Below are 25731 nucleotides of genomic sequence, written 5' to 3' on the forward strand. Positions count from 1 at the left end.
CGAGTGCTACCCAAAAAGGCGGAAATGGCAACACTGAGTGATAACCCAATAAAGTTTAATTAAGAGCCTGTAACCTCTCAAGCTGACAGTAATAATGAAAATGGAGGCTGCATGCAGAGGAAGGAAATGAGAGTGGTGATGTAAGGGTCTGTCAAAGTGCAGTCATATTGACACTGTCAACCAAATGTAAAATATTACCACTGATTTAATTCCTTTCCGATGGTTTAAATAAAAGTCTATCTTTTGTTCTCAGAATTCAATGCGATTATTTCATTATATTTTGGATAAGGCTGCTTGTGAATGCTTTTGTTTGTGTGTGTACGTGTATTTATGTTTACCTTGCAGGCGGAAAGTGAACAGAACTACAAACCGTATACTTTTATTGTTGTAAAGCGTCAGTTTTTTTTTCGAGCTGCTGTCCAGTGTTTAGCTTCAAGAGTATTGTTTTTGGTTGAATATGGTAGAGTCTGGCCCTTATGAGCTAACTGTCCTGTTTCCCTTCTGATCACCTAGGAGCTCTTCACAGTATTGTATCAAATAGAAGGCACAAAAGATGCTAGTTTTTTTTTTGTAATGATTTCACACACATAGCGAAGTCAATATAAATAACTTCCCCTTAAGTCCTCTGAAGCACTTCAAAAAACTAGAGTGAAACACTTAAAAAGTGACGAGGGAGTGAGGAGCCAATGATGTCAGTGGGGGTTGGCGCGAGTACAGTGGTATTGTTTGGAGTCTGTGTGTGCTCAGTTCTGACTTACCCAGCACAGTGAGACGGGCAGGACGGGATCTCATGGCAGCCTGGACGGCCTGGCACTCAAACACAGCGTCATCCATCAGCTCAACGCGCTGGATTCGCAAATGGTGCTCTCCTGAACCGTGGTCGCCAATCACTGTGTAACGAGGATAGCCTGCAGGCGCAAACACATTTGTTAGTTTTAAATCACCTTCAAAATCAAAACACTGCTCATTTGCCAAGAGTAAGGAGGCAGATTTGTCATTTTTAAGCTTGTCATACAAACGGCAGCAACAAACAGAAAGGAAATACAAAAAAGATAATTGTATTTGGGATATGTAACAATGTGTGTCTTCCTATATGATACAGTTTATTGATAAATTGTCAGTTTTAAGGAGTCCATGTTACAATGCACAATAACAGCATGTGAACTAGCCTACAATAGCAGGTAATCTAAATAGCAAGGAACACATGACTTTATTGGTGAGCATCGTCTGATCGTTCTTTTGTTAATTCACTCACAATACATTTTCATACAGGCTTTTATAGCACTTCTGGTAATGTTAATGAGCTGCTGTGGTGGTAGCTGCATTCTGCAGAATGATGTTTTACTGCAACCGTAAACAGGAACAGCTCGACTTTGAGTTGTTTCAGCATTGCTCTGTGAAATGATTTATAGTTTAATAATGCAAGAAAGCAGAGCAATATCCAAGAGACCTGGGTGTTTTACACAAGTCAAGCGAGATGGTTTTAAAGATATCCCCGTAACTATTATCGAAATATGCATTGCGAGTGTGTTGTGGAGTGCATCCCTCCATGGGGGCAAATAAGCAGGAAGAATAATGTGTTTAACCGGGAAGCTCTGTGGGGTATTTCACATGCTTTTGGAATTGCCCATCTCTGAAGATCGCTTTTCTTTTTTCCCCCTCTCGCTCCATCTTTCTAATTATTATGGATAATATCTGTTCATAAAAATTGTACTCTAAAAAACCATGAAGAATTTCCAGCTTTGAATTGCTTTTTTCAGTAGTTCTTATGTAATTGATCAATAATGAAACCAGAGGGCTGGAATCAGGGAATTTTACAAGAGAACAAGGCCACACTTTGAACAAAAGGCTCACTTTGTAAAAAAAAAAAACCACTTCATATTTTAGACTTACCCATACCATTTCCATTCCAACAAAGTCTATCCGTACTAGTGTTGGGTTATTTCCAACAAATGTTGTGGAGCTAAATATTGATTTCTCAGTAACAGCGAGCCAATGAGTCACTTCAGAGCTACCCTCAAAGACTTGAGTCTCTCATTTTAGAGGGTTTACAGTCTGATTATATGTTTTAACACCCAGAAGAAGTTTAACAAACTGGGCAGCCTTACAACAGCTTTTAAGTCCTTGAATATGTCTACGGCAAAAAACCCATCGTATGCTCAACGTCCAATTACTGACTGTTGCTTCATTGAATCCAGTAGCCTTTAATAGAGCATGAAGTGGGCCTCATTATATGCTGGTGGGGTGAGTTACAGCCGATTAAGCCATTCTCTGCATTTCATCCTCCTACGTGTAGCCTTTAATCTTCAGGGTCTATACAGTAGGAGGACAAAGGACAAAAGAACACCTAAACATAAAACATTAAAGCCATGGAGAGGACAAACAGAGGAAGGCAAATAAATGGCAAGTTTGCTCAAATGAGTAAAGGTGTTACGTTTTTTTGGGGGGAAAGGTTGTCACGGTGATGACGCAATATCCCCTTTCTTTGGATATCACGTTCCTTGCAACAATGTGTTCTGCACTAAGGAATAGAGGGAAGACTGTAAATGCAACAGGGTTACCAGAGACCTGATCACAACTAAATGCATCCATTAATAGCATAAATAACTGATGACTGAAGAGGAGCTCTCTGCTTTTCCCATGCTCAGAGTAATGCCTAAAATAGAGGACACATCATTACATGCACAAGGTCACCCAGAGAACCATTTTGCTTCAGTTTTATGTTCATTGATGAGATTCAAAGCAATAATGCCATTGCGCATCACAAGGGTAATGATCATTGCGCAAATCTGAATGATGTGACCTTGAGTTGACTCCAGTCTATCGCTTCACCGTACCTGCTCCGGCAACAGAATGCACTTCATGTGCACTTTGTTTTACTCGTCTTAATTGTAGTGAGGTAGAAAGCCATGTACATTTTTCTTACACAAACAGATGATCTTGCCAGTTAGCTCACGTGTGCCTCTGGCAGACAAAGACTAATTCTGCTTTGTGAGGACATGGCTCTGTTCCGGTTTTATTTCTGTGCATTAGCCGGATACCAAAAGGAAAAGTAATTTGCATTTGCAGCGGATAGTAAATAATTAGAATGTTATAATCTCATTTTCACAAACATACTGTAATGTGTTTTTGTCTCCTCATAAGCACCTTGATCATGTCAATATGATTGAAATTACACTGGCACACGAAGACTGATCACCTCTGCACATGTGATGTGTACCCATAAAGGACCATTGATCTTAGATCTCAGTGAATTTCAAAGATACAATGTGTTACTCAAAGCAAACAATGTAAAATAGACCCATTAAGGAGTAATGAATCCATCAGGGGGGGGGGGGGGGGGGGGGATTTGTCTTGAGGCTGAATCAATGGTGTACGTGCACGTGTGTGTGTGTGTGTGTGTGTGTGTGTGTGTGTGTGTGTGTGTGTGTGTGTGTGTGTGTGTGTGTGTGTGTGTGCGTGCATGTATACGGCTACTTGAGGCGTGGCCTGGTGATTTATGGCGTTTACCTCGAACACTTTTCCCACAGTGAAACCACTAGGGGATAGAAACAGGTTTGCTGCAGCTGTGAACAGGTGACTGGTGTTTAATTTGCTCTCCTGAGAGGCAGGAGTGACAAACGCTTGCTTCTAAAGGTCTGCCGTCAGTCTCTCCTCTCAAGAGCTCGGTCTCCTTTATGCATAAGTGCATGGCATAATGTGTACAAACATTTCCCTCTCCATCTTCCTCCTCTAGGAGGATTCACTTACAGCTGCTTTGTCTATTGTCACCGTCATCGTGTGCAACAGACACATCCAACGTCATGCATATTCATGACATTGACTGGTATGTCGATGCTGCTGTGGGGCTACTTTACTTTTCTTTAATTAGGCTGGAAAAGCGTGACACAAAAGGGAATGAAGAGGAAATTCAGGGACTGATAGGAATCACTGGCTTTTGTGCTGTGATTTCTTGCGCTGAATGGTGAAAGAGTTCTCTCAGTTTAATCACTGCTCCTGTGAATGGAAACAGGTCCCAGGCGGAGCACGCTGCCAACGCAGCTTCTTTCTATGAATAGTCGAGCAGACCTATATTATTGAAATGCTTCATGCAACAGGATTCGGCGCACTTTTTATGTATACAGCTGCCACTTTCCTTCTCATTGTGTACATCTTGCAGTGATGTACCGTCAGTCTTTTACTGCTGCATGCATTACTTGTTCAGGTAGGCAGGAGTGATAAAAAAGGACAGCTGTGCCTGAGCATTTTATTTTGTCATCTGTCTCAATAGAAACCACTCCGTCACTGTCCGTATGACACTGTTGATTTTAGAAAACTGTCGTATGCAGGCGGGTGGCCAGTCGTCTCCATACAAAGCCTTGTGCCTTTATAACACTGCGAGAAGAGAGAATGGTCGTGGAGAGAGCCGGGATTATTGCATCCTGTCTGTGACTATTCATTGATGTGTTGTTAAAGGTCTGATCTACGGCATGGTAGCACCCTTGAGTGTGGCGACCCAACATTCCCTCCTTTTTTCTCTTTCAATTCCTTCCTCGGACTTTGCCTATTGCTGAAACAAGATTTCATCTCAATCGCCTTGTCTTGTTAAATCAATGCAATAGAAGAGGATAAACATATCTGCCCCACTCTGACCCTGAATAAAATTGTGCTCTCTCTCTCTCCCTGCCTCTCTCTTTCATTCTATCTCGAGCAATCATAAGTACTCTTCCCCGCCTGCCTCCTCTTCCTCCAAAGGAGACTTGAAGATTGCAGGACTATTGTTTACAGCTACCTCTCAGCCTCCCCTGGGCCTGATAAGGACCTGAAGAGAGAATAGGATGGCTTTACTGGAGCTCTGACGGCCGCTGAGGTTTAATTACAGGCCACATCGGTGACAGGGAGGCCCTCTAAAAGCATTTGCTAAAGGTCAGAGGGCAGAGGACCCCCAATCTCTAGTGCAATGCATATTTAATCAGTCGTGATCATAAGAGACGGCTGTGTTTTGGAAACAGCTACAGTTGGATATTGCATCATTGCGCCTTGAATTGCAATTAACTGCAGATTTTTCAGTGGTCACAGATGGGAGGTGTGTGAGGCCAATTAGAGAGCTCGAAAATAAAGGCTGTGCCCTTACACTGTATCACATTCTGCTGTGTGCGGAGGGCTGGGTAAGCATTCAAATTCATCTCTGTTTTGGGGGAATTTAATAATCATTTTAATAAATGATGCAGGTGTAGTGCAATTTTATGGATTTTCTTATTCAATAGCTCAAAAGGTTGTAAATATTTATTTAGAGGAGTGACGAGCTTCCTTGAAATTCATCAATGTCATGAATATACATCAAGCCTCCATTGGTGGAACAACAAGCTACTAAATGACAGTGCGGCAGTCACTTTTACTCCAAATTAAACAATTAACACAATCATGCATGAGGTGCAGTGTAATTAGAGGACGCCAGCTACTCTTCAAAAAGCCATTTAGCAGCCCGAAGCACCGGAACAACACCAGTGCAACCACTGATTTCGCATTTCATTTGAATGTTTCTGTGCTTCTCTGCTAAACACAAAGTATAGAAAATTAAAGTCTGCATAAAACACAGAGACAGAAATACATTTTTGATTGTATTTGTTCACGTTGAGTGATAAAATTAATACACATGTAAAGTATATTTTATTTTTTAACAAACTATTATGGTACCTCTGTGATGTATTTGGCAGAGGTTAGCTTGTTGACATGTGGGGGCTTCAGATGACAAAATGCAGCCATTCGGATATGACAGTTATATCAGTGCAATTAATAGAGCAAACAGAGGGTGATGGAGAAATGCAGGATGACGAGGCGACAAATGCTGCTTCTTACCGGAGAGATCTCTGCCCACTCCCAGTGCCAGGCCGTCTTTGATCCACAAGACAACACCATGGTATCCTGGGATAGTGCAGGGTAATGTCACAGGCTGGCCTGCCACCACCACCAGGTCCTGTGGCTGCTGGGAAAACATGGCCTCTGCCCCTTAAGAACCAAAGAAGAAGGGAAAGGTTAGGACCGACCTATTTAAATCACTGTTATTCTAATGTAATCAAGAGAAAAGGGTATTGAACATTCAAGCTCAACGAGGAGGATAAGTCTGGTTTTACAAACACCTGCTTTCAGTGTTGTAAATGCAGAGGAAAGGGTGGAAAAAAAGTGCACAATACGCCCATTTTCACCAATTTCACTCAAATGTCTTGTCAAACTCGTGTTGAAAGAAACCCTAAAAGGTGATATACAAATGTGGCACCTCCTTTCACTATTCATGATACAGAGATAAGATACTGTACATGCTTCAGAGGTGTCAGTGCAGCTCCAGGACTGAACCACAGTCTAAGAGACAGCCGTCACAGCTCAGCTTGGTTCATTTATGAAGGATGTCACCGTACAGATGGGCTGGGCCCATACACACCACAGCAGATAACACAATCTTGTCTGCCAACACTGCTCTAGCGGCATACATTAACTGAAGCTCACACCCATGTATTCCAACTGTGCAACTGCTATTAGCTGCACTCATCTATGGCGTGTTCAGGCGGAAAGTAGTGTGCAGTGAACTCCATTAGAGGCAGAGAGAGTGTTAATGGGGAGGGGTACAGTGGTGGTAGAGGTAGGTGTGTGTGTGTGTGTGTGTGTGTGTGTGTGTGTGTGAGGGGAGGGGGGGTAGAAGGGGATGGGGGGGGGAGCAGGTACTGAGTGTAGTTAGAAACACTGGCAGGCTGCCTATCAACAAAAGCCTACACACACACACACACACACACACACACACACACACACACACACACACACACACACACACACACACACACACACACACACACTACACACACACACACACACTGTCATGCATTCATACAAATACTCTAAATGCTGCACTGGGAGCGCACATTGCAGCGACGTTTCAAAGTGTTACTTGCTCCCTCACGTTACCGAGACAGTTTTGTTGACACTTATCTCTTATTTTCAAACTTCCAAGTTCAATTGTTTGGATCTGATTGTCTACCTTTTTCTCTCTTCTGGCACAAACAAAAGACACACATATTGTACAAACTGGAGCATTTTTTGCCATCATGCTGAAACGGGCTCACAGACACACCCACACACACATAAACACCCACAAACACGGACGGACACACACACACACACACACACACACACACACACACACACTTTCATCTTAATCATACGCAAATACAAAAATGTGATAGAAGAGTAGCATGTAGTGAATTACAATAATAAACAAAGCAAAGACTGCATGGGACATGGAAGCGCGTTTTCATCTTTGTGTCTCCCTGCTTCGTTGTAAGCTTAGTTTTATATTCAAAATAAATTACGTATCCTCCACAAACAAAGGAAAGATTGTTGTCAAACAAGAAACTGATTTTAATTTGGTCGGAAAATGCCAGTAGAATCCCCAAGTTATCTTTTTCAGCCTTGAACTGAATTCTGTGCGAGGGAAAACTTGTTAAAGTTGTAAGCACAAGTTTTTATATTAATTCACACAGTGCCTCGTTTTAAATATACGTCTATTAGTAAACCTGTATTAGTGAAAAAAAAAATATATATATATATTTGTCAAAGCACGGGCTTTTCGTCATGTTGAGATTCAACAGCTTGTTCCTGGCTAACCAGGCTCTTAGCCTGTAAAAGTACAGTGCATGTTGGCTGATGCGGGCTAGATAAGAATTTGTCTCGCCACATGTATTGCCCTTCAAAGCTCGACAGCTCTGTTCAGTGTTCCCACGTGACGAGCTTATCTCGGCTATACTCTGCTATCCAGTCAGTACGCAGGTGGAGCACGCAAACATTTCGACAGCTACTCAACAGATCTATTGTCTTGCTCACAAAAACAAAAACATGGTAAACACCAGGGATCCCTGTATCTGCTCAGTCATAACTGATATTATCAAACGGGTCAGCCTGTGCTATAACTGATTAAACGGTGGAGGGATCTCGCTGCTGGGTATCTCACATGCCTACATACTTCCAACACCCCACCTATATGGACACTCTTCCTTCTATGGACTTAAGACAAAAATAGACTACCTGCCATGCTGTCAAGAACTCCCAGCCCATGTTTGCACACAGACTTAATTTAAAAGTAAAACTTCATGCTAATTATGGGTCCCACTTTATCCTAAAACTATTGTAAACAAATATTTGAACTTAAGCTGCATGACTTTCAGGGGTCAATCACCTAATTTGTACATCAAGATCAGTCTAGTCATTCATTGGAATTACTACCTAGTCTAACACCCAGAACGCTGTGCGATCTGTTCCTTTGAAACGCTGCTCCCCTGAGCGTTGCTATTGGACAAGCTTCAGCCTGGCTTCAAAAACAAGGAAATATATTTGACAGTTTTAAGTAGAGGTTGGCTTTCCCGGTGAACACTTATATCTTAGCATTGGTTACATTAAAATATGATTTCATTTATAAAGACTACCCCTTCTATAATCACAGCAAATCTGTTGAAAATCTGTGAAATTACCCTTTAAGAAAAACCCTGTGCCGCAAACTGGAGGCGCATAAACATTTATGTGGCCACTATCACATGGTGGTATTATATTGAATTAAGAGAATCGAGAATTTTTAAATCTTGATCCAAACTGGGAATTTCAAATAAATCCATGACATCATGACTGGAAAACTAAATTGCCAGAATAACCCTTTAAAAATACTCCTAACCCAAAGCAGAAGAATCACAGCTGCCACACAGAGCATGGTTGCTACATAGCAATAGAACAAAAGGAAGGACACAATAATGATCCGATTATTCTTTAGACTAATCAACAAAAAACACCAGCAAATAAGTTTGAGCACACCTTAATCCAAAAGACTGCTCACAAACAAAAAGGGGAAGAACATGTGATTTGAAACGCAGAGCGCAGGGAGCGTGAAGGCGACTTCAAACATGCGCATCTTCAAATGGGATTCGACACTTAAAACTTGTTCCCGCCTCTGTATTAATCAGGTTGTCTTTAAAAAAAAAAAACACATTTTCCGAAAAGTTTTTCCTTTGTTGCCACTCCAAGACGAAGGACGATTAAACTACACCTGTGACAAAGAGAATCAAAGACCTAACTTGATACCAGCCTGTTCCTGTCACTTAAGCAGTTAAGAAGTGACCTCCTTCATTCAATTTAAAGCCTGGCTGGGTTTTGCAACAAATGTGTCTTCATAGGGCCATAGTGGGAGAGAAATGAGGGTGGTGTGTGTGTGAGGAGGTTGGGGCTCCCATCAAAGTGGCTACATTCGTTCATCCGTCCATCCCCTCCTGCAACGCATAAATCTGTGTCACATCTGCCACATTTATCCTTCGCTGGGCATCACAGTGTCGGCAAAAAAACATGCCACCTAATCTACCTCGTCTTTATTCCCTGCCAGGCGTGGCACGCAACAGAGCGGAGACAACCTGTCCCCTCACTTATTCATGAAAAATATTTTGCAGAACTGAAAAGCGCAATTAAGAATTAAGCGGCTCGCTTTAGTGTCCATCACTGAGTAATAAGAAGGGAGGAGAGGGACTGTTTCAGGTGCCCACAGAGCAGGAGATCCACATTAATAATGCTTTATAGAGCATTTTAATGGAGTTTACTGGGGAGCTTGGTTAAATAAATAAATAAAATGGAAAACAGTCTAAACATGCCAATTTGCTTCGAGTCAAATGGGCCTCAACTTCTGGGGTTAGGTTCAGTAAATGTGTGGGCACACGGAGCAGAAACAGACACCTTGTGTCTGTCGCTAGAGACGATAGACAGCCCCAGTGGGTTTTTCCTCACTCGGCAACAGCCAAACCTGTACTATGAATAGATCTTCAGAAAAAGTTAACAACTTAGTTTGTTTTCATATAATGTCTGAAGAGATTAGTGACAGCAGCGGAGAAATGTTCTACTTCAGCTCTTTGGATTTGTTAAATCGAGCGTCGTGCTTTTGAACAAATCTTTCATAGGAGCTTATCCGCCTATTATCTAACAACTACCTTTCCTTAAAGACACGGTAGAGATTCTTCAAACATCTCCAGCAGAATCACTACAATTGTCAACATGGGGTTTTAGCGCACATAGATTAACAGGCATCTCTGGTTGTGCAGACTTTCCATGACATCATCAAATGAATCTGAGATTATCACAGAAAAAAGAAAAGATTCACTCACAACTCGTCAGTAATTATCCACATTAAAGCATGCTAAAACCATTTAAAGTTTTCTACATTCACACATTTGAATTAGTCTTTCATACAAGTCCGTCAAATCACAGACTAGGATTCATGCTGAGTTTGATTGAATACCCTGCAGCATTTAGGAAGGTGATGCCAGGGATCATTGATAAGGACTGCCCAGTTGTTTGAAATGGTGTAAAAAAGCAGGTGGTTAAAACCTGTGCACAGAGCCACACTCGTAATGTGGACCGGCACCCTGCAATGCCTAATGTTGTCATTTCACTTCAGATAATTTGTTTACCATTGGATGACTGCTGCATTTCCACACACTCCAGCGCTATTTTCCCCTCAGTGCTAACTGCCCCCAATTTCATCGCTCTTTGCCAATCAGGCCTGGAAATTACCATTACGGACACACATCCAGCACACTTCACAGAAATAATCAGCATGCTGTCTGTGCAGCATGTGGCCACACAGCACCAAAGCTTACCCCGGGATCATTATCAAAAACTATTACCCCTCTGGCCTGGGCAATTTAGAAGCACAGGAGAGCGTCAGAATATGGACGAGTGGGTGAGCTAGTCTTATGTGTTTTTATTTGGTAGCCAGCGATCACCGTTTCTTTTTTTTTATGGCAAACCTGCTGGTATTTTTCTGTGGAAGTACTAGAGAGAGGAACTGGTGTGAATATGAGAGTGAATGTGTGTGTGTGTGTGTGTGTGTGTGTGTGTGTGTGTGTGTGTGTGTGTGTGTGTGTGTGTGTGTGTGTGTGTGTGTGTGTGTGTGTGTGTGTGTGTGTGTGTTGGGTGGGGGGTATTTTTTTTAAATCTTTTTCTAATGCACTGGTAGTGTTGCCACAGGGCTGCTTGTTAAAGGTGTTAGGTTAGAGACTAAATCAAGCTACTTATATTGTATGGTAATGACCACCAGGACCGAAGTCAAATGAAAAAAAAATACTATCTTCTCTCCCTGCGGGAGCTTCAACTCATCCATTTGTTTGAAGCACGCAAAGGGGACGCACCCAGCGGGAGACAGAAAACTACATTTTCTAACCATATGACCGGGTTTTTCTTTGTTTCAACCCTTTGTAAAGCTCTGTAAATCACTACACAACACTTGTCAAAGCACCTCATTTGTTTTATTTTAGACGTGGTTCAATATAAACACAATTTCCCTGCAATATAAATTGCTTTCTTGAAATATAAATATTTATCCAACTAAATAAATGTGCAAATTGCAAAGCAGTTCCACGCCCTTCTCCACCAGACACTGATTAGTCATAAGGCCACAACCCCACTGTCTATTCCCTCAATCTCACTCTAGGTCTAATGGCAAGGATTTTTGCACTATAACTATTTGCTGCATAATAGTTAATTTGACTGTCAGTTAAGCACCACAAAAGCATGACTTCCATCTTGCCTGTGGTAATAAGACTCCCTTCCAAGTTTGTGAAAATTTGTTTCAGACTGGTGATTAATGCATTCTGTAAAATGTGGGAAAAAAAAGAAGCAAGCCCAGTTTCAGAGGTGTTAAAGCAACATTACTGCAAATGTGTGACAGAAACTTGGCAGGAAAAGAGCCAACTACTTATCAGACATAACCACTGAAAGTCATGCTTCAGTCAGCTCTGTTTGATAATTTAATTTATTCACAGTATAAATTCAGAAGTCATCCAATAACTGTGATTAGCTGTGATTGATCTGCTGCTTATAAGAGTTAATCAGCCAACTAGAAGGTCATTTTCTTGACATTTAGCACTTTGAACTTATCAAAACTATAATGTGGCATATTTCTAATAACACACATTTAGTACACAATAAGTGGAGATGCATAGAGCCAAAGCACGGTCCTAAACAGGCTATAGATGACAGCAGGCACAGCGAGTGCAGGCTCCAATTCTGCAAATGAAAGTGACTGAAAATGAATTGTTAATCTCCCTTTAGTGAAATAAATCTCTGAAACTACACAAATGCTACATTGTGCAATTGCAAGGAAAGAAGTTTTACACTTACAGCCAGTGCACAAAAGATATCATAGCTACAACACCCACCGTCTTTTATAAACTCAAGCCATTCAGACAGAAACTGAATTCCACGTCTTATGAAAAGTTAGAATTACACGACACAGTGAACAAACCTTCAGAGAGGAATGAAAAGGTCTCGAATATATGCCATAGAATGTATCATAAGTTGGCTCTGGGTGGTAATGTAGTATTCACTGTAATAATGAGTTTTTTGTTTCTTTTCATATGCTGGACTTCAACATTTTTCAACCTGCTCTCCCCAAGGTTTTAACACAAACTGTGATATGGAAAGATGCCTTATTTCTTTTGTTACACGGGCTACTTCATTTGTATAAAATGTAATCCCTCAGATGCAGCTGCTAATGTTACAACAATAGTAACCAATAATTAATATTTCATAAAGCTCTATCAGGCCCATTAGTGGAGGAGTACTGTTGTGGCAGAAAGGTAAATAAGAAAGAAAAAAAAAAAAAGAGTGACATAGCCCTTTACTTCATGGAGGGAAGGGAAGAGAAATGGGGAAACAGAGAAGATAAATGAGACAAAGCTGTGAGCCAGGGAAAGGGACAAAAAAAAAAAAAAAAAAAACGGACAAGAGCAGCATGAAGGAAAGGGAGGATATAACTAGACTTAATCCAGTTTCTGGACAACATACCTAACCTCAACTACACCCTGCTTAATCACTCTGAGGAAGTGTGCTGATCCCTGGACCATGTTTGGGAAGGAGCTCTGTCTGTCCGTTTTCTTCCTTCATTTATTTTTCCTCTCCTCCATGCCTTTTTTGCCCTGTCTTCCTTGTTTGGGTGAACCTATTTTATTGGTTAAAATTTACTGAAAAATAATTGAGTGTAAAGAAGAGGCTGTAATCTAAATTTATATCCTTGTTTGATTTGAGTACTTTGTTTGGATTATGATTTTGTTCCAATAATGTTTGATTGACCAAGATACCTCAGTGAAATTGTTTTTGTTCGTGTGAGGTATACTTTTGTCGCTAAGGGTTTATCTTGCTAAGTTACTTGGCATTTAGATGACAGACATAATTATTATTATTTTATTTTTTTATAAATTCTTCTGTGTGGTGCCCAACCTTGTAAGTAACTATCATATTCCACCACACAACACTATCAATCTGCCTTCCTCATCAAATTGTTCAAATCCTTTTTTCCTGCCTGTCCACTTGTAAAACAAACACTGCATACAGGCTGATAACACAGCGAGCCTATCTGCGCTGTGATGCCTGCCATTATGAGTAAATTTTGTCTGTGGGAATGCAAATTCATGAAGCAAGGAAGATAAACATCAGTGCTGCCGGAAGACACTGCATTTATGCCCTCTTTCACACTGTGCATTAGTGGAGCATGACAGTTGCCACGGCACAATCAAGACGGATCGCCTCCGATGATGACTTCTAAAAATTACAAATGGCAACAGCGGGAAGGCCTTGCAGGCACTCGCTTTATCATCAGCTATACGACCAGAAGAAGTGAGATTTCATGGACATCAGACGATGGAGTATCAGGGGCCACAAAGGGTTTATTAAATCTCTCTAAGCTGAATCTTTTCTCCCAGTCTGCACCCTTAATACCATGGGGTGTAAAGGTCATCAAGTTATCGCGGAAGGGCTCTTCTTCTAAAAATCCACAGCAGAAAACAAACAAATCTGTTTTAACGTCTGTGATTGATAAAGGATGAGTGTGCTTGAAGTGAAGTCTAAAGGTCTTCATGGATGTCAGTCTCTCAAGTATTCTGGAATACACCAAAGTATTCCACTGGTTGTGTATGACTTTATATTTTTATGTAAACATCTGTAAACACAAGGGTGAGTGTGAGCACTGATTGTAATTACTGTTATAAAACAGTGACTCCTGTGGGCTGGTTTCCAAGGTAACTACAGTTCAAAGAGAACAGTTCAAATATTCTAGTTAGCATAAATGCAACTGAACACCACATAACCCTCCTCCCCTGGCTGGTATTGATTAAAAAGTGTGGGGAAATGGAGCGACTCACTTTGCAAACCGGACTACTTTTTTAGCATGTACTTTTTGCATAATAGGAAGCAGGGACATAAAAGAGATGCAAATGAGTGAGGGAGATGGAGAGGAGAAGGAGTTTGCAAGTTCAGATGGGGCTTGATTAAACAGGAAGGATCCCTTCTGTTTCTCGACTCTCTTTGTCCACTTTCCCCACTTGATCGCTTCCTATCTCTTGAGCCAAAGGCCAGCCTCACTGTTGTCTCACTGCTGACACATGAAGGCTTCAGAGTTTACTCATTGTTTGGCTATCAAAACACTTGATGATTCACAAAGGGAATATGTTTGTGTACTGGAGTGACCTTGAAGGGTGTTCAAAGTGGGTCTACATTGGGATTGATCATATTCATTGTGGAATGATGAGCATTAACAACATACTCGGGTGCCTGATTTGATGGATGTGGTGTAGAGTGGGTCTTAGTCCCAATAGGGCATATCATACATTTTGAGTCAAGAGTCCCATTTTTCTATTACATGATATGTCACAGGCACAGAAAGCTGCATTAGACTGGCTTTTGTCCAGCCATAACTCATATTTTGTAGGGCTGACAAGATAAAAGTGTACCTTGACTTTCAAGACTTGGAGCATTTTTGTCTCTTTGAGTGAGATTAAATCAAGAAATTGATCAAAGCCCTTGGAAAATAAAGCCAAAAGCAATGGATCTCTGTGTGTGGGAGGTTTAGGGAAAGGTCTGCAATTCATATACTGGTTTTAATGAATTTCTTCTTAAAAAAAAATAAAAATCAATGGTGGTGTTAATTCAGTTCAGATTGGTTGCCAGTTGGATTAAAAACACAACTTAATTATGATGTTTAAAATATTTAAATCAATAATAAACACATTTCATTTCCATAGTTGCCTTCTTTTTTTTAGAAGAAACATACAATGTTTTTTTGTTTTTTTTAATTATTTGGTATCATGAACAAAATTGCTTGCATAAAAGGTGAAGTAGAGAGTGGAGGGTAAGAGGCTCCACAAATAGGCCACACTCACAAAAATATTTTGTCCAACATGGAACTCTAACTGAACAACAGCGAGGGCACTTTGGACTTTTTTTTTTACTCGTTTCAGCATCCAACTGAAATGCTTGCCATATCTGGCAATGTGTCTCTTGCCGAGCTGCGTTGTATATATTTTCGCTCGCTCTGTTACCAGTAAGCTGTGCAACACAGGCATAAACATTTTGTTCTTTATGAGGAAATATCGGGATACATAACACTGTGTTAAATTGGTATCGTAGCTGGCAGGATGTTCAGCGTGCGAGATGTGGAGAGCAGGGAGAAGCAGGTTTGATATAACGGAGTCACATCTTTTAAGTACAGAAGACTACAAGGCATCTCTCAATGCCCCTGTAGAGAGAGAGAGAGAGAGAGAGAGAGGGAGATAGAAGCATGGCTGGAGGGATAGCGAGATAGAGACAGATAGAGATAGAAATAGGTAGAGAGAGATAAAGATAGATAGACAGAGATGGAGAGATAGAGAGCGAGATAGAAAGATAGGAAGAGAGGGAGAGATACATAGAGGTAAAGAGATAGAGAGAGATAAAGCGAGAGAGAGATAGAGAGAAAAATAGATGGAGAGATAAAAAAGATAATAGATAGATAGATAGATAGATAGATAGATAGATAGATAGATAGATAGATAGATAGATAGATAGATAGATAGATAGATAGATAGATAGATAGATAGATAGATAGATAGATGGATAGATAGATGGACAGATGGACAGATGGACAGACAGACAGACTTGGAAACACTTTTCTATCTTCAGTGAAGTCAAAGCCGCAACTCACTTAAGGAGTAACTAACATCACCGATGTCATGATTTTCTTGAACACGTTATTTATTACATCCTAAATTTTTACAATCAGCCAGAAGAAATTGAAAAAGTCCTCTTAAAAAAGGAATGCAGCCTCATTAAAAAAAAAAATATATATATTTCCCTGAGCTTTCTCTGAATCCCCCTTCAACACCCTCCAGACAGTGGAGACATCCATTTTCCTCTCATCGCCTTCAACTATTTGCTTCCCTTGGAGACAGCCTCATCTCATTCTTCTTTGCTGGCTGCTGTGACATTGAAAGAGACCCCTAATCAAAACATTTGTCTTTCTTTCAGCCTGCGCTCAGACCGGTGAATGAGAGCTGACACCAGAGGGAGACGTATTTGTCCCAATCAGGGGCTCATCTCCGTGTCACCGCCGGGCGAGTGTTTCATCTCGACAGGGCACTGATGAATCCGCCACTTAGCCTTGATTTGGAGAAGTGGCTCGCCAGTGCCAAAGTGCCAGGTTAAATCACAACGTCAGTGGCTCAGCCATGGCCATTACAGGCAACACGGGCATTCTGCCTTTACCATAAATACTCATAAATGTTGCAATGATGGTCTCTGCCCTGTCTATTGTCAAGTGAGGTGTAATCCCAATGCTTTCTTTGTACTAGGATTGGAAGTGATATTGGTTTTATGACTGTTTGTTTGTCTGTGAGTGGTGAATGTCAATTATCATCTTAAGTTGCCTGATCTTTTTAACTTTTCACCTTGTTAATGTGGTTTAAAAAGAGTAAATGTGAAGTTCCAGCATGTCTGTTTTCATACGCACACAGTGACAGGAGGTGGCTTCAGACGCTTACAGCAACACCAATCACAGTTGTGCTACCGCACTTATTCACTTTTGACTCATCTTTTTAGCTCAAAGCTCTCATGCGTTTCTCACAAATGCCACCATGCCACATAAAACAGCTTACTGACACAACAGTTCGAGTGAAGGATTTGTTGTGTCATTTTCAGAGCAGGTGCTTCAAAAAGGAGGACTCAGATGTTGGACCATAACATCCATATTTTTTGTCCTTTGTCCTTACTTGCCACACCTACTTTGTTCAATTTCCAAAGCAATTCCATGGAAACCTGTCTCAGGTTGGATTTTCTAAAGGATCACTGTCACCACCTCCTAACAATGCCAGGGCTTTATTGGCAGTCTCCATTGTTCCATTAGGAAGTATTTTACTTAACCCTTATCTGGTTAGCAGGTTGTAACGTGTCAGCGGCGCTATGTGTTCGTGATGAGTGTAATACACTTTGGAATAAACCAAATGCATGTCCATCTTTGCAAGCCCTATCTGCTGCATTAGTGAAAAAAAAGCTTTTTGGAAAAGTGTGTGTGTGTGTGTGTGTGTGTGTGTGTGTGTGTGTGTGTGTGTGTGTGTGTGTGTGTGTGTGTGTGTGTGTGTGTGTGTGTGTGTGTGTGTGGATAGAGAGATGAGAGGCAGGCTCCCGCTAGCTGCAGTACCTGTCAGACAGAGTGGAATGTTGTTACAAGACAAGGGAGGAAAGGAAGCTTTATCAAGGTGTGCAGGATAACACTGACATGAGATAAGAGACCTGAGGAGGAACTACATTATGCCACACCTTCACTAAGAGGACTCTGTCAAGACAGGAGTAAAGAGATCCATTTCAGTGCCGGAGCCACCGTAATACTTGACTGCAGAAAGCCATTACCTTTCAAGTATACACTCTACCTTTAAGTGCATATAAGGCATTAAGCAGACACTCTATCCTCTAATTTCATTTGGATTCCCAAAGCCTTTCTTTGAAATCTTCCCTTAAATGGACAAAAACATTACTTCCAGAAAGCTAGAAAGCTGTGGGCAACGTCTTCAAAGTAGTGAAAGAACGTGTAAAAAGCTTTAGTGTGTTTGAAAGGAGAATTCAACTTTTATAAGAGGTGTGGTTTAAGGTGAGAACACCAGACGAGACTGTCTGTAAATCTGTTCATCATGCTTTGGACTTGAGTTCAGAGCTCAATATTGTGTCCTATACCAGCGTCCTCCACCAGTCTATGTGGTTCTACAGCAATGCATCACTGACCCCCGAACGGGACCACAAAACGTCCCCCTTTAGACTTGCTTTCATGCTGCCACCTCATACACAACACCCTTTTCATGAAAATCTCTCAATCAAAGCTTCATTTGCATTTCAAAGTAGCACTTTACAGCCATGGTGAGGACATAAAATCACATCTGCCTTCAAATAAATAAATGGGAATTCAAAATGGCATAAAAAATGATATAAAAGCAAGAGTTGGCAGAAAACTAAGCGTGTCGTATTTTATGTAATTTACAGTACATTAGAAAATGCCATAAAAGTGCGCAGCTGTGTGAGATGCAGTCATCACAGGATTTAGAGGACTTAAGGCAGTGATATAAACGTGAAGGTAATGATAGGAAAAGGTTTGCCAGAAACTCTGCGGGCAAAATGCATAAAAACTAATTGAAAATGCTACCTTTTATTTCTCGCATCTTCTCTTTGGAATCTGGCTATATATTCTGAACAGATCAATATATGTAAAGAGCTGTTTATCACAATACGTTTCTTCAAAAATAGCAAACGCATCTTTTTTCCCCCCCAAGGAACCTTCCCCTGAGCAACTGAAACATCCTTTTTCATGAACGGACTGCCTTCGAGAGAGGCTATGCAAAAGGACTTCTATTAAAGAAGTTTGACTGAGAAACGCCACTTGAAACTCAAATTCTCTCTGCTTTGACTCGCGTCCTTCGCAAACACCAAGACCAGACTCACCAGCGTGAGCAGACTGTGACGATGGCTCCTGATGGCCATTACTGGGGAATTAGCGACCAAATACAGAAGGCGTACTCTTCAGTGGATCACAGGAGTGGTTTGATGCCGAGGCTCAGGTACCTTTCATCTCAGGTTACTGTCTCTCAGCGCTCCTGGCCTCCCCTGGGGCACTTTGCCACATCCAACTCAACATCCTGGTTACTAGACTGTGAAGCCCCGTGAAAGCTTTTTTTTTCTTTTTCAACACCTCTTGAACCTTCTTTTGCCGACAGCATTGCCTGGGGGCATAATTCTGCTCCCAATTGTGGAAGAGCTTTGAACCCCTCCGCTCCTCCCGTCGCTCCCTCCAAAACCCTTACCCGGCATTGTCTCTACCTTTTATTCACTTTTTCTAATTTCATGTCGGCTTTGCTCGTGCCAAAATGTCCATTTCTGTGCCCGTAAATTTAAGAAATGTGGTTTAATCTATGTTTTTAACACAGATCTCTTACAACACTGCCTCCTCCGCACTTTCAACCAAGCTGGGTGTTGATTTGACTAATGACTCTGACAACGGTTCTACAAGGAGGTGATCGCACCATGAAGGGGGAGAGGAAGCAGAGCTTTGTAAGAGTGGAGGTCAGACATTATTAAGTCCCTATTTTCAAACATGTAGAGTTTCCAACTGACTCCCACTGGCTCAACAAGCAATGATGAAATGACTCAATAGTTTCCTTCACACTTTGTATCTCATTAATTCAAGAGGAAAAAGGCAGATTACTGCCAACGCCCCTCACTCACAAAAACTCCACAATGAAAAGACAAAGCACACACAAAAAGAGACGAGAGAGGAAGAGGGAAGACTGAATGACCACTATGGGTTTTACAGCAGGGAAACATCCTGAACTGCCTTTGCCTTAATGAGAGCTCGTTGGGAATACAGAGCTTTACAGCCAGAATGCCAAGCATTAAAAGCAGTCATAAAAACTGTGCCATCTACTGTAGAGTTCGCTCCAGAGACAAGCTATACCTCATTATATCAAACGATGCTCCATTTAAACGTGTTCACGATCCAGGGTAGGTCCTCACCACCTCTTCACTTAAGCGTGCGTAGCTATTGGGTTGTGGAGGCATATCTTAAACTACTCTAAGTGGTGATGACATGGGTTCCAACACAATTAGATGCCCTCTCAACGAGAGGTAGTCATGGTCCTCTGCAGTTTTTACAGGGCACTTACAGGCTCTTCGGCACTTGCTTTTTGCCTGGTCACTGAACTGCCTCTGTGACTCGTGGTGTTACCCCCAGCTATTACCCTTGGCTGCCATTGCCTAGGTTGTCAGGGCTCTTGTCCTACTGCTGGGCAGGATGCCAGTTGCAAGCTGGGAAAAAAAATTCAGTGAGGCTCTTGCACAGACACACACAAGTAAACGAACACTATCACACTTGCACGCAATCATGCACTCAAATACATATGGACGTGCCGTTATATAGAAATGGAGTGCCGCTTTTGTAGAATCTAATAGAGATAATGTTGCACTATTAAAGGGCAGGTCAGGTGAGATTAGAATGGCTGCCCCGCGCTGACAGTCTGACCTTTAGTAAGCCAGTCCTCGCAGTGTCACTTCTCTCCTCTTGCCTTGTAGCCTATCTGTGGCGATGCCTTACTTACAGAGCCCAGAAGCTTGCACTCCATGTATGTAATCATTTGAAATGTGACCTAATAGGCATCCTCAAGGCTTTAAAACATCATCAACATTCAGTACTAGAACATTTCCTGGACAGTAAGACGTTTTGGAGGGAAGAAACCTCGGGCTCTAATTACTATTACAAAAAGGGCTATAAATAGACAGTGGCGTTGAAAGGTGAGACTGCACTGAACAAGTAGATCTAAGTTAGCACATCCAGTTTGCTTGCAATCAGTGGGAGTGAGTCGGACTCGCGATGGGACATGATGCCCTTTAGGATGGCGAACACCTGATTCTGTTGTGCTTTTGCAGGCAGTGCTAGTCTGTGTGCATAGATGTGTGTGTTTGTTGATGTCAATGCTACCTTTCAGGTGTGAATGAAGAAGAGTGGAACGAAGACTCCCAGGCAGTTTCAGACCCTACAGGATGACAACTCTCTGCTGCACCTGGTTGCAGAAGAGCAATTAACATGTCACAACCTGAACCCTCTGCCCTGCGTTTCCTCTGGCTCTGTCTAACTGCCTGCTCCTCCATTTATTTCTGTTGGTCTTTGTATCTGGAGCTGCCTTTTCACAACATTTTCCCACTGCAGCTATATGTACCCCACAGATGACAAGATACAGCTAATCCTGTGGAGGTTGATAGCAGCTGTCATAACTGTTACCAATTAAAAGAACAAAATAGCGGTGACACATTCCTGCATTTTACAATATAACACATCATATCCCTTGCAAGAACCTAATGAGCGCTCTCATGCATACGCAGCTTGTTCTCATTTCTACGGCGCATTTTACTGCCGTTTTGTCAAAGCTGCTGACGTCACATATACGCACAAGGTGCCCTTTGGCGTCCCTGCCATGACCACCTGATATGATGAAGGATGTCAGGTGACAAAGTCTGTGTAAGGTGGAGGTTGGGAGTGGTTGGATGGATCAAGCACAAACCTTACACCCAGATGACTGCTGTTTGTGTCCGTAAGAAAGCAAAAGTCAACGCTGACTGATTCTTAGCAATGCACGTAGTATGTGCCGTGATATACGTAACATTTCTCATGTATGTAATATAGTCATTTTAAGTGACTTTGTCATTTTCTTTTCCGAAACCACCACGCAGGTTGTTTTTTGTTGTTGTTTTGCCTCAACATAAGGCACCTTGTGCGTATCTCGCCAGCGAGCTGTGACAAAACAGCAGTATTCGACACCCTGGGATGAGAACGGGTTGGCATTCGATAAAGTTGTCTGAAACCATTTATGTGTAGTTCTAAGCACTGGACATTTTGATACTGAATTGCAAATTGCCTCTGCCAAAGCCCTGGTAAATAACAAAGAGGACTTATGAACCAAAGGCTGACTGAGTGCTTGCCTGATAGGAAAACTCCTGAGTGCTGTAGATTGGAGGGGATTCTGCCTGAAATGAGCAGTGTGCATTAACATACATCCCTAGTCGTGACACCATTATTACCACTTTGTTCTTTTATACCCACATTTAACCTTGGCTGAAATAGTGCGGTTGCAGGTTCTAACCTGTGTGCTGGTGTTGCCCTGTGTTAGAAATGCCATCAAATGCATTACCGGGACAGAGCAGTATGCATAATGCCTCGCCTTAAAATTGCATGTGAATATGTTTTATGAATAATTATTGCTATAATGTGGTAATAATGTCGCCATGTCGAGAATAAGAAGGGAGATGGATGATAGGAATGAGATGTGCCACAATAATGGGGCTTGAGGCCACTGAAAACCTTGGCTGCAGAGGGGAGGATAACTCGAAAAAAGACACTTTAACTAAATAAATAAACTAAATTTGGAAGATTAATGTAAAAACTGCAACTCTATCCTTTTGACTATCCAAGCACATGCTAGTGTGACATCATTCAGTATGAGCAGCTCAGAAACAACAACTTATTGTATGAATACGTGTTTCTTTTGGGTCGACGCCGCAGGACTTCTGCTACAGCTGTTGGAGCGACGTGCCTAATGATGCACCAAATGTTACCACTATTAAGCCTGTTGCAGATGTATTCACTGATCAGTATTAATCCTATTAGCTTATGTTTTATGTGTGCATGCATACACAGGCATATACAAGCAGGCACAGTGCATGTACTGTATGTATTGGCGTGAGTACAGATTTATTTTTATTTTTTCTATGTTGTTTGTTATTTGACCTTGAGAAGTGGAAATTAGCCGAGTTCCCATGCGGACCAGATTAGCATGGGGAGTCCAGAAAGAGAAAGATGCAGGGAAGTGACTTGGAAAGAAACCACAAAAATGTAATTAGTATATGATTCTAGCTGCAAGATAAAATAGAGCACAAAATCAAATGTGTGGTTTATAAATGTTATCCAGCACAACAGGAACAGATACAGTACTTGTGCTTTGCTAATGGCTGTTTGTACTCATTCTCACAGTTGGCTCATAGAAACAGACATGATTTATTTGCATTTTTGATGTATATGGGACACTATCAAACAGCGATGTGGATATCCCTCCAGAAACGTTGATCGAATGGCCTTCTTACCCACAGTATATCTGCCAGCTGCCTCATCTGTGGGCAGCATGCATCAAAACTGGGTCTGACATGTGACTTTTCATCTGCCGGCTTTGGAGTCACATAGGTATAGATTATGTCCTCTCCCTCTTTCTCTCTCTTCTCTCTGTCTGTATTCGCGCTCTGTCTCTCTTTTTCTCAGAGCCCGAAGCATATAATTTGTCATCTGGAGAAATTGTTCCCCCTCTCTCTCTTGCCATCATGGCGGAGCACAGTTTTGTGATCTCCAGGATCAAGGGGTTTTCAATAAAAAGAGTCCATATCATCCAGTGACCCTGGTTTAACGCTGCAAGGCTCCTAATGAGCCCTCGGCAAACGGGCTGATTTTTTTTTCTTTGTCTGTGCCAATTGAGCTGTGACCCGGCCAAGGCCTTGCAAATCAAAGACATCTTGAGTCTACTCATTATTTACTTGTGACAGCAAGCAGAGAAACATGATTAAAGCGGGCCAAATGAAATAGAGGGGGGAAGAGAAGAAACAGCGCCATTCAGATACGTGAAACCGATTTTATCAGATGTTTGCTTTGCACTTCAACACAGCTGAAGGTCATAGCTGCCAATTACACAGGAAAAAAACAGAGGCTGTTTATCACACTATTTTATATTTACTGAAGATTTGCCCAGACAACTGCAAAACACTCACTGAGGTATTCTTGCCATCACACTGTAGGTCTACTGTGTGTATGTAAAAGATGGATCATAATTGTTTTCCTGTATGTCTCTGAGGAAGATGAAAAGATGACTTAGCTGTGTCTGTGGCACCATCAATCACTGCCAGGTGTGCGCATGTCCCAACACCTTTAATATCTCAAAAAGTCACTTTGTCTGTCACCACGCTGTGTCACGTTGCTACAGAACATTCGGAAGGTCAGCTCACTCGAGATGCTTCTCATATTCATGATGTTATGTTCAGGAAAGTCATTCCCTTATCAAAGGTTGAACGCATGAGTCACGGACGGACACATTATGAATTATAAAACTTCCAAACGAGAATTTCAGCCGGCGGTTTTACAAAGGAGATGTTTCTGAGCAATTAGAAAATACCAATCCCAAGATTACTTAAATCAATGATATTCTCCATTTAAAAAGAAACAAAAATTCTAAAACGTGTTCTGGTTTATTGCTTATGCGCTGCCAGGAAAAAGACGCTGACAGTAGATTTTGTGTTATCAAAGCTCTGCTGCTCGAGCATATGTTGGCAAAGACGAACATACTTGCCAGACACAATTTACCCATTAGAAGGAAGCTTTTAGATGTCAAAGCAACATGTCCTGAAGGACAGGATGGGACAGGCCATAGGGGAACTCAGAGACAGAGACTGAATCGAGCTTGTCCCCACCAATGTGGAGAGGGCTTAATTAGAGACAGGGCATTTCATTAAGGCATCCATTAAAGTCAGCTTCGTTTAGTCCAACACTGGCATGCCACAGTGGGACACTTGAGCCATCATGCACGTGCATGCAAACCATGACAGTGCTCATCCAGTGGACCTGAACAATATGCAGTGGGGCGAATTCCTTTCACTATAATTAATAGGAACTCTTCCATCCCCCAATCCTGCGGGTGGAGAATACATATTGTATCCTCCACCCGCTTTCCTTACACTCACAGGAGTCATCCGTCATTCTGCCTTAATGTGTTTAGTTGCACCACACAAGGACGAGGGATTCTGAATGAAATCATAAAGGACACTTAGATTGCCGTTACATGCAAGAGGGGATGCCATATATCACACCCCAGTGTGTGTTCATTTCCCCAAAATGACTTGGGCCTTATGCTGTAATAAATGGTTGATATCTTCCTCCATCTCTTGTCTCTCCTTCATAATCGCATAAAATATAAGAAGATGGCAGCAGGCAGTTATGTTCTAACTTCATGATGTTACTGATTGGGATGCATTGCATATAGAAAATATTCATTTTGTATTGCTTTGTTTCCCTAATGACAAACAAAACATATCGCATTTCAGAAATTCATAATCCTCATTAAATGCATGGGGCGAATGCAGTAGTGGTATACAATGTGATTCTGCTTAGTGTCAGTTTAAGCTGAGCCATTGACTCGCTTTCCGCCAGCCCGCTTTCCATTCTTTCCAGTCAACTGATCTCTAAACCTCTGTTAGCCTCTGCATGCGGGGACAGCACAAGTCATCCCATGAAGGGATTGGAAAGATGGGAAGACAGAAAAAAACAAAAGAAAATAAAAACAAGTGAGTGAGAGAGAGATAAACTCATCTCTGATCTTAAGTGACAATTTGACCAGGCATTTTGCCAGGGGAACACCATACTGATGAAAGCGTGCATAAATAAAGGATGCAGAGAAGATGTCAGCCAGCCCCAGAAGAGTGGAATAGACAGAAAGGGAGAGAAAGCGGGGGAGAGACGGGGAGGGGTAGTGAACCATTTGGACACCTCAAGCTAGATTCCCTTGCCCATTACGGCGTCTGGATCTGACTTCACATGCCATTAGAAGCAGTGTAAATCAGCAATTAGATGCACAAATGAAGAAATGTCAACTATTACCTGGAGCACAACAGGCCAACAGAGCTTGCAAGGGTGCTTTCCAGCACAGCCAGGATCCCTCGTCTTAGCCAGCCAGTTACCCACACACACACACACACACACACACACACACACACACACACACACACACACACACACACACACACACACAGCATGTTCAACATGCACACACACTCACATGGGTCTCCACTTGTAGCTCAACT

General features: G+C 41.8%; 1 protein-coding gene across 12 annotated transcripts in view; it reads right to left on the reverse strand.

Moving 5' to 3' along the window:
• The window catches only part of kirrel3b (kirre like nephrin family adhesion molecule 3b), a 159730-nt gene that overhangs the window by 57664 nt on the left and 76335 nt on the right, over positions 1-25731 (reverse strand). For all 12 annotated transcript variants that reach the window (XM_069147682.1, XM_069147686.1, XM_069147691.1 and 9 more), the window contains 2 exons: positions 5839-5988; positions 759-908 (listed from right to left, as the gene is read on the reverse strand). In XM_069147682.1, the coding sequence (XP_069003783.1) occupies positions 759-908; positions 5839-5988 (300 nt within the window). The remainder of the gene's footprint in view (positions 1-758; positions 909-5838; positions 5989-25731) is intronic.

This window comes from Embiotoca jacksoni, unplaced genomic scaffold (assembly GCF_022577435.1).
Source record: "Embiotoca jacksoni isolate LCO1_2020_lvr unplaced genomic scaffold, fEmbJac1.0.p SCAF_14, whole genome shotgun sequence".
Lineage (NCBI taxonomy): Eukaryota > Metazoa > Chordata > Actinopteri > Embiotocidae > Embiotoca > Embiotoca jacksoni.